Here is a 10,442-nt window from a genome sequence, read left to right on the forward strand (position 1 = left end):
GTAATCGAAAATTTTCTCAAATTCGTTTTGGACACGTTACAAATCCACAAAGTGAGAATAAAATTTTTCGTCTTTTTCAGCTCGTAGTTTTTGGTATGCAAAAATTATCAAACTCATATAAACTTAAAAAATGTGATAAGCTTTTAAAAGTAGAGATTTCAAGCTTTAAAACCCTTTTTTAAAATTTTAATTTCATTCATTATTGACGAAGATATTGTATATACAACTTTGAGCTAAAAAATACGCGATGACTTTTTACTCAACCTAATATATATATATATATATATATATATATAAAACATAAAATTTAATATTTTGCAAAAATTATGCCTATAAACTCCCTATTCGATTAATTACATACTTTAATAAACTGGTTATCTTATTGCAGGATGAGGAGGAAGAAATAAAGTTGGAAATTAATGTACTCAAGCGGGTGAGTTAATTACCTTCTTACTTTGAAGAAATATTTTAAAGTGTTGTATATAGTTAGCGGAGTGCATTAATGCAGACAAATTTGACATTGTTTTTTTTTGTCTTGTAGTACTCGAATCATAGGAATATAGCTACATATTACGGTGCCTTCGTAAAGAAGTCATCACCCGGTAAAGACGATCAATTATGGCTGGTTATGGAATATTGCGGAGCTGGCTCTGTCACGGATCTCGTCAAGTCAACTAAGGGCCAGAGCTTGAAGGAGGAGTGGATAGCTTATATATCGCGAGAAATATTGAGGGGACTTAGTTATCTTCATAGCAACAAAGTTATCCACAGAGATATTAAGGGACAAAACGTTTTATTGACTGACAATGCGGAAGTCAAACTTGGTAAATTTAATTATTAATTATTAGATTCATGCAAAAAAGATTTGTTAAACAAAATCTTACATATAGTTTTGAAATTATTTTTATCAATTGAAGTAAATTATCATTGATTTTAATGTATTTTTTTCTATGTAAAGAGAAATTGACGAGTCTTAAAAAAAATTTGATAATTTGAAATGGAATTTTATAAGAGAAATTTTATATATCAAATTAATACATATCTACTTTGATTTATTTTATTGTATATTAATTACTACAATATTTTTTTAGTTGATTTTGGTGTTAGCGCACAGTTGGACAGAACAATAGGTAGAAGAAACACGTTTATTGGTACACCTTACTGGATGGCTCCAGAAGTTATTGCATGTGACGAGAATCCAGACGCTACTTATGACAATAGAAGCGATCTTTGGTCGCTCGGAATTACCGCTTTAGAAATGGCTGAATCACAGCCTCCGCTTTGCGATTTACATCCCATGAGAGTGAGTCTTTCTCAGTAATTTTGACGATTAATATGTACTTTTTATAACATATAACATTCTTGTGTTTAAAATTACATGTTATACAATTATATATTGTTTTATTGTCGAATAGGCTTTGTTTTTGATTCCTCGTAATCCACCGCCACGGCTCAAGTCGAAAAAGTGGGCCAAAAAGTTTCACGGATTTATCGAAACGGTACTGGTAAAGGATTATCATCAAAGACCTTATACGGAACAGCTTCTTAAACATCCATTTATTCGGGACCAACCTACGGAAAGACAAGTCAGAATACAGCTTAAAGATCACATTGATCGTTGTAAAAAACGCAAACAGGAGAAAGGTATGAAAATGATAACAGGACTTTTATTTTCTAGAAACTTATTTTATGTTTGCTGGATCATCATTACGTATTTGTCATTTATTATAGAAAGAGATGATTATCGATATAGTGGTAGTGAAAACGAGGAGGATGAACCGGCATTGGCGGGCGAACCATCATCTATAGTTCAAGCACCTGGAGGTGATACGTTACGCCGTAATTTTCAACAGATTCAGGAAGGCAGGACTCTGACGCAAGATGTATCTCCACAAGCGCCTGTCGCTAAAGAAAAACCAGGAAGTAGATCTCAAAGAGAAGTGCCGGAACCTGGACCACCTGCGAGGCCAGCTATACCGCACAGACTAATAGGTACTGTTTTAATGATTTATAAAAGATTATAGTCGATCTTTTTCACGTTACTAATATCAATTACTGTGTAAATAGTGGTGCCCGATCCACAACCACCGTCTCGTCCATTACCTCCGACACCCAGAGATGATCCTCGACAACCGCACAAAGTATCTACGCCACCTTCTAATCATCAGGCATCTGTTGGAGCAGGGGGAGGATCCGGTGGGCAACCTGCGCCTCAAAGGAACAGTGTCTTCAAGCCTATGGTAAGTCTGTGAAGAAACTTGCACTTTTCGTATCCCTCCTATCTTTTCTAATTATCTAAACCTCTTCTTTCTAATTATCTAAATCTCCTCTTTCTTTCTATGACACTTTGTTAATAAGGGCACTCACAGATATAACAAATAGATATAAACAAAAAGGATAGATGACGAGATTTGTAGTAAGGTATATGCTATTGTTCCTTTTTCTTTGCAGTTCTGCCCTAAATTTTGTATTTATGATCTAGGTATATATTTTCTATACAACGCATAGTTCACTTTGTATGTTTCCTCTTTCTCTATATACTTGCGATATATTATATATTTTTATCACATTCATTACACGCGTTCTACGTCGCTATTGCGTTATTGACGTACACGCTGATGCATTTTACTATCATACATATACACACATACACAGAGGGTCCTAGCACTCGACATGGAATGTATTCGGTTTTTATTTCTTTTCTATGTTCATACCGTAGCTGCCGCCGAAGAAGCCAGAGGTAAGATGACACGCACACTTTATTTCTCTCTTTCTCTTATATGTATATTAATAAGTTGCTTTTCTTACGCAATACGGATGATTTGACAATGACGATCAGTGCAGAAACTATGGGCAATATTCATAGTCTGTTTTTATTCTAAAACTATCTTAAGATGTTACGCGCGCGCTTTCTGATTAGTTTTTGACGCCTTAAGATTGTACTAAATCCTAAATATAAAAATACCGCCTTATGTTGGTTTTTACTATGATTTATTTATACAAGGATATGTTCTTAAGCATTTAGTTGCTTTTGAATAATATAATAATGATTGTGTGTTTCGATAGTTTTGAAGTTTCTTATAAAATAAAGATTAGGAAAATTACATTAGCGAAAGAAGTTGCAATTGTAGTATACATACATTTATAAATAATGTATGAAGAAGTGAATTATAATGTAGGTAATATCAATTATATAAAGTAATTCTAGTTAATCTTTCTAAGTAAAGAAATAAGTATTAATATAATATAAAATATTTACTGAACATAAATCGATAGAGAATGTGTTCTGGAATACACTGATTTATTCTTAAACTTGTCCGTTTTATATTTTATATTTTACACACACGCACATACGCACACACACGCACTTGCACACGCGCACACGCGCGCGCGCACACACACACACACACACACACAACACACACACACACACACCCACTCACCCTTTTAATTCGCTTGAGCATTTGCCTTGTTCTATATAAGCTTTTATTCTAATTATTATACATAGGTCTACAAAAAATTTATTTTTTTACTCAGAACAGTATGTAATCCCAAAAGTTTTTAATATGATAAAACCAAATCCGTAGTCCAAGTTGCTCTGTAACGTCAGGTTTCTGAGATATTCTAACCTAAAAATGCCAAAAAGGTCTATTTCGTACATTTTTTAATTAAAATTTCTCGTAAACGTGATGTGATGGAGAAATATGGGCTGCGGATTTAACATGAAAAAAATCTACGAAAATCATCTATGATTATAAAATCAACACAGTAAAATGGAAAAAAAATAGATATATTACGGCCTTAGGGGAGTATCAGATTACGGATTGACGATTATGATTGATAACGGTTGCCAGGTTATATTTCAGTAAATTACGATGAACTCACTACATCGTGATTAGTTGAAGTTAATTAAGTAGAACCGGACAACTGTTATATAATCGTAAATTCGTAGTTTGATACGGGCATTAAGGCGCTTTCAGACGAATGGTCAATGTATATGCACACAAACTTTGCACACATTCGTTAAATACGTAGGATGTTGGAAAAGTTTCTGCAAACAATATATTATAAAAAAAAACATATACAATTCGGTAGATGGCTTTATTATTTTTCGAAGTATTTGCCTTTAAGATCGATACATTTTTGCATACGCTCGAACCAATTTTCGAAACATTTTTTCCACTCTAAGGCTGTAACCTCAGATATAGTGTACGAAATGTTTCAACAGCTGCTTCAGGCGACTCAAATCGCTCACCACGCATCTTATTTTTAATGTTTGGGAACAAAAAGAAGTTATTAGGTGATAAATCAGGTGAATACGGACAATGAGTCATCAATTCGACGTTATTACTGGATAAAAAATCAACGATTTGACGTGCTGTGTGACAGCTGGCGTTGTCATGATGAAGGATGATGCGAAAATTTCGGTTTGTTCTACGCAATTCATTTATGACTTCTGGTAAACAAATTGTTGTATACCTATTAGTATTTACAGTTCTTTGATTCTCTAAAGCCACGGTTGTCACATGTCCGGTATAACCGAAGAAACAAGCAATCATTTGCTTGGCAGCACTGCGTGAACGAACAACTTTTGTTGATTTCGGTTCATTTTGAAATACCCAAACAGTGGATTGTTGTTTATTTTTGGGCTCATACGAATAGATCCATGTTTCGTCCCCAGTAACGATGTTGTAGACCAAATTTGACCTCGGTTGAATTTCTCGAGCATTTCTTTGCTCTATTTAACACGAGCCTGTTTTTGAGCTTCGGTCAAATTGTGTGGGATCCAACGACTGCAAAGTTTCCGTACGCTCAAGTGATCATGCAAAATCGTATGTATTGCTTTCACGTCAATGCCTAAGGATGTCTGAATCTCGCGGTATGTTGTTATATGCCGATCTCGCTCAATCATTTCACGCACAGCATCAACATTAGTGGCAACAACAGACGTGGATGGACGACCTTCACGGAATTCATCACTAAGAAAGGTACGTCCACGCTGAAATTCGGTAAACCAATTATAAGCAGTCCTATTGGATGGTGCTTTGTCTCCAAAAGCCAAATGAAGTCGATCGATGCATTATTTCGGAGTAGATTACATTTGTAATCGTAAAAAATCGTTGCCCGAAAATTTTCATGCGAAATTTCCATTTTCTTTCAAAATAACTTCTTTTAAAATACTATGCAAACAAAACTAGTTGGTACAAACTGTCAATTGAATTATAGGTTAAAAACGTCTTTCTTTACGGATATGATAGTAGCAGAACGTTGGCGCCACTGGAAGTACTAAATTGCAGAAACTTTTCTAGCAGCCTACATATTACTACATTCAATATGGATTTTATATATTTCATGTACGTGTATGATATTTGCTAATGTTGTCATACGGAGGCGCTTAAATATACTTGGCATACGTTAAGGACATTAAACATACTTGTATCTATTTTTTTCTATTTTACTATATTAACCTATTTATGAGTGATTTTTATAGATTTTTTCTGAATTCGAATTCGCAGCCTATATTTCTCTATCTCATTATGTTTACGAGAAATTTTAATCTAAAAATGCCCGAAATAGGCTTTTTGGGCACTTTTAGGTTAAATTATTTCGAAAATTTGACGTGAGCAATTTGAACTACAGATTTGATCTTAGCACGTCAAAAACCTTCAAGATTACATACTGACTGCGCTCGGATGTCTCTGATTAACATTAATGTTAAACAAAGACAAGATGATGAATTCAAGGCATTGGAGGCATCCATTTCCGAACGCAGCCACTGCCGTTTCTGGATCAAAATTCATGTTGTCTGTGTTATCTGATAAAGTGGATTTTCTTTGTCAGATTATACGTTTAAATATACATACACAACACGTTTGTTGGTGTTTCGAGATATAATATCATTCATTCTGTATTATCGCATTGTTATAATATAAGCGTAACATTTTACGATTAGTCATGTATATTAAAAATAATCGATATGTTTTATATTTGTAGCAATTAATATGCAGAATGATCTATCAAAATATAATATCTGAATAATTTAAGATTCGAAGATATGAAAAATATGTTATTTATTTAATTTGAGAGAACAAATATGTGCGATGAGGAAAACACACACGATTTTTTAGAAGATTATTATTTTTATAGTTTTTAAATTACAAATTTTTATATGTAGGGACATAGTCTTATTTCTTGCATTTTATAATTATTGAAAATATTTGATAAACTGTATATCTCTTGTCTTTTGTAAACAAAAATTAGAACTATAAATTCAATGTCATATTTAGTGTTAATTTCTACTAACTATTATAAATAGTTCTAATATAGATGATCTAGCGTATTATTAAACGTGTTGTGTTTTAGTTAGCATATTAACATTGCAAAGGGTGATTCTGAAATAGAAATAGTTTAGAAGCATAATTTAATTGTCTTAAGGCTAAAACAGGTACATATAAACACGAATCTGGTAACATTTATTTTTTTTTTATTGTAAATATTTTCTTTCTTGCGACAAAGTTCTAAAACCAGTTTTTCATGTTGACATATACAAGTTGATTTGTAATCACGTGTTGATATTGTTAACAGAATAGAATATAGAAATTCACTTCAGCATATAGAAAAGAAGAGGATTTTTTATAATAAGGTCCTTAAATTCATTCATTTATCCATACCTTTTAAAGCTTTATAAAATTTTCTATCCCTCTACATATATCCTTTTTCTTCTTACTACTTTCCCTTATTAAAATGCCTATTAATATCACTTCCTTTATACACTCTCCATAATAATTACTATCATAATAATTAATTAACTTCATAATAATTACTATTTCAATTTATTACAGTTCATTTCACAGCCTTTGTACTTACTTTTATCTTCGCTGTTCCTACTTATACTCATAGTTCTTACTTTTCTGCTTATCTTTATAATATCCTAACTTTTATTCTTGCTCTTAAGTTATTCCAGCCTCCTCTGTCTCTGTCGCTTTTTTCTTCCTCTCTATTTTCCCTCATACCCCCCTCTCTCTATCTTTCCACAGTTTTCTTAACACTTCTCCTTTAATCTTGTCTAAATCTTCCTCCCACAATTTCTCTTATACTTCTTTCTTCGCCTAATTCAATAAATCTACCTTTGATTTTCTCACATTCTTTCACATAATGCTTCAGTTTGTCCTTCCCTCTTACGCAACTTTTACTTTCTTCTAGCTAATACTTGTTGTCCTCTTCTAAATTTCCTCACTTTATCCCCTTTACTCGATTCCTTCAGATTTTCTTGTTTAAGGTATGTTGGGATCTCGTAGTCTAAAAGAAGCCATACGTTAATATCCATCTCCTCTTAAAGTCATCTCTGCACATTCTTTCTTCTAACCTCTACACTTTTCTTGCTATCATTTTCTTACCTTTCATCCCTTTTTTACATAGTTTCTTAATCTAGTCCTTGTTATCTCCCCCCCCTCTTATTTATAACAAAACCTAAATATTTAAAATTCTGATAAAGATATTTAAAATAACTTCTTCTATTCCTTTCTTATCCCATTTTCAAATTTCTGTCCGCTCCAGCTTTTCGATTACATACCAGCACCTTTGTTTTTTCCACAATTCTAAGTACTTCTCTGCTAAAAATCTTTTGAGTGTGTCCATCATGTCCTGTAAAGCTATCCTATTTTTCGCCATTAATACTACATCGTCCTCATATGCTAAATCCTATATCCTGTTTTCTTCTAATTCCACACCGCCTATATTCCTTTTCTTTAATTCAAGGTTTAAATCCGGAATATATAAACAAGAGTGGACTCATTACACACTCTTGCCTCACGCCCTTCTTTGTTGAGAAATTTTTTGTTTCTTGATCTTGTTCTCACTGGTACGTTCGTTTCTTCATATATCTTCTCGATTCTTCTTACCAGTTCCTTACTTATCTCCTTTCTCCTCATAATCTGTTATAACTTATTTCTATTTATCTTATCAAAGGCTGCCTTTAAGTCCGCAAACATTATATAAATTTTCCCAGCTCCCCGACTCTTTTTCCTTTCCTTTATATAATGTCGGACAGCACAAAAATATTGTTTATTGTTGATCTTTCTCTTCTAAAGCCTGTTTGTGTTTCCGAAATTATTCCTTTTTCTTCCACTTCCCTCTTTAAGAGTCTATTCCTCAGTATTTCCGCATAAATCTCTCACGCCGTAAATAGTAGTGATACCCCTCTGTAGTTCTTGACTTCTTTCTTATTCTTTCTTTTATATAGAGATACCACTATGCTTCTCTTCCAATTTATGTATTCTGCCTTGCTTTCATACCATATTTAGTAGAGATACCATTTTTTCTGTAAGCCTTCTGCATATATCCATGCCTCCATCGGTATACCGTCTATCCCTGCTACTTTTTTCTTTTTCATTTTTTTTTATTGCCTTTATTTATCTCTACTTTCTCTAGCTCCTCTTCCCTCAACTCTTTTTCCTCGCTGACATCCTTTCCATCTGTTTTTTCTCTTCCTCACATCCAGCAAATTCATGAAGTAATTCTTCCATTCTTCCTTATTGATGCTGTTATCTATCCATGTCCTTTTTCCTCTTTTTGTTTATAAATTTTCATATATCCGTCTCTCTTTTTAATTTCTCTTTTTAATTCTTCAATTTCTTCTCTTTCTCCCTTTTTTCCTTTTGTTTCTTCTCCAGGAGTTCCTTATATTTGCTTCTTTCTTCCATATATTTTCTCCTTTGTTTTTTCTTTTCTCCAGCTCCAGTAATCCTTTCTTTTCATGCTCGTGCATCTTCTATCCTACCAATCTTTATATTCTAGGTCTCTCTTTTTTCTCCTTATCCTCTTCTTTATCAGTGCCCTATACACCATATTTTTAATCTCTTCCCATTTTCCTTCTATATTATCGTACGTCTCTTTATCCTTATCACCTTATTCCTCTGTGTTTTCTCTACATCCTTATTGCTTCTTTATGCCAGACTATAACTTCCTCCACTCTCTCTTCTTCCTATTCTTTTCTTGTCCTGTTTCCTCTTCTTCTTTTTTCTTAATCCTTAAGAAAATCGGTATGTGATTTGAGTCCACTCTTGCCTCTACCTTAAACTCTATAGTTTTCTCCGTTACATTCTCGTTGACCAACACATAATCTATTATCGAACTACTTCTTGCCCCTACATATGTATGTTCTTCTTACAAATCGCCTTCTGTCTTCCCGCTTAAAACTTGTAGCCCCTTCTACAAAGCCTTTTTGCTCCGTTACCTATAGACTTATCCTTACTGTATCTTTCTTTGCCTTCCTCTTCCATCTCCATACCTCCTAACTCACTTATTCTTATATTGAAATCTCCTACTCTATTAAGTTCTTTCCCTCTCCTTCCTCTATAAATTCCTCCAATTTATCTTTTATGCTATTATCTCCTTACTCTTCGTACATTGATATAATCTTCATCTTTTTCTTGTTTATTATAAATTCGGAGCTTGCAATGTTCTCCTCTTCTTTTTGAGTAAACTTTGCTTTCGATTCATCCCAGTTTTTTCTTTTTCCTATTATAAAATCACCTTTAAACCCTTCCTCTCCTACATTCTTTCCTTGCAAAGTTATATAACCATGTGTGAGACTTAGATAATCTTGCCTTTAGACAATCCCACCTTTTTTCTTCTACTCATGTTTTGCACAAATTCACAAAATCAAAGCTTTTTACATATCTCCAAAAATTCCTATCCTTATTCCCAATTCCTGCACAGTTCTAAAATAGCGACTGTTTTTGTCTTTTCTTTCTGTCTTTTTCTTTTTGCCTATCCCTGTACTGTACCTCTGCTCTCACTTATTATTCTAGCCTTCTAACTCACTATCCCCTTTCCTATTACTTGCAATCTTTTCTTTAATCTCTTCTTCTAGCTGCTTATACTTAACCTCTAGTTCTCTACATTTTTCTCCCTTAACTTAACCACTGCCTCTTCCATTTGTTTTGACCATTTTTCTTTTAATCTTTTATTTTCCCTTTCCGTACAATCATATATCTCCCTCTTTGTTTCTTCTTTTTCTAATGAATCTCGCATCTTTTTCTTTCAGTTATCTATCGCCTTTTTCGCATAATTCCCTTAAGGGGGGACATCTCAGTAACTAAAAAAAAAAAGCGGATTTTCTGGAATTTTTTTTGGCCAAATGAAAGAGCCAATCGAAAATTTGTAAAGTAGGTTTTATAATATTAGACACGAAGTACAAAATATAATTTTTTCAAATAAATCCAAAACAAAATGGCGGCTGTGCAGCATTTCTTCGTAGGCCCTATTTTTGGAAGGCCGGACAGCTAACGTCCTTAATTTTTGATCTGGAAAAAAAAATCAAGTGTGGTTAGTTTCTATACATCAACAGCTATCGACACACGTAGGATTTTTTCGATAAATTGATTTTTCGCAAAATGGTGCGTGATCGAAAAAAAGTTTAAATTTTCACGAAAAAAAAA

At 33.3% G+C, this 10,442-nt stretch overlaps 1 protein-coding gene across 13 annotated transcripts in view; it reads left to right on the forward strand.

The window, feature by feature from the left end:
• LOC108749600 (traf2 and NCK-interacting protein kinase) overlaps positions 1 to 10,442 on the forward strand; it is an 86,519-nt gene that overhangs the window by 50,750 nt on the left and 25,327 nt on the right. For 9 of the 13 annotated variants that reach the window (XM_018488382.1, XM_018488386.1, XM_018488389.1 and 6 more), the window contains exons 4-10: positions 389 to 433; positions 542 to 824; positions 1,092 to 1,303; positions 1,416 to 1,644; positions 1,732 to 1,992; positions 2,068 to 2,240; positions 2,720 to 2,740. In XM_018488382.1, coding sequence (XP_018343884.1) covers positions 389 to 433; positions 542 to 824; positions 1,092 to 1,303; positions 1,416 to 1,644; positions 1,732 to 1,992; positions 2,068 to 2,240; positions 2,720 to 2,740 — 1,224 coding nt within the window. The remainder of the gene's footprint in view (positions 1 to 388; positions 434 to 541; positions 825 to 1,091; positions 1,304 to 1,415; positions 1,645 to 1,731; positions 1,993 to 2,067; positions 2,241 to 2,719; positions 2,741 to 10,442) is intronic. The other 4 variants (XM_018488384.1, XM_018488388.1, XM_018488392.1 and 1 more) reach the window with 1 other exon arrangement.

The sequence above is a fragment of the Trachymyrmex septentrionalis genome, unplaced genomic scaffold (assembly GCF_001594115.1).
Source record: "Trachymyrmex septentrionalis isolate Tsep2-gDNA-1 unplaced genomic scaffold, Tsep1.0 scaffold301, whole genome shotgun sequence".
NCBI lineage: Eukaryota > Metazoa > Arthropoda > Insecta > Hymenoptera > Formicidae > Trachymyrmex > Trachymyrmex septentrionalis.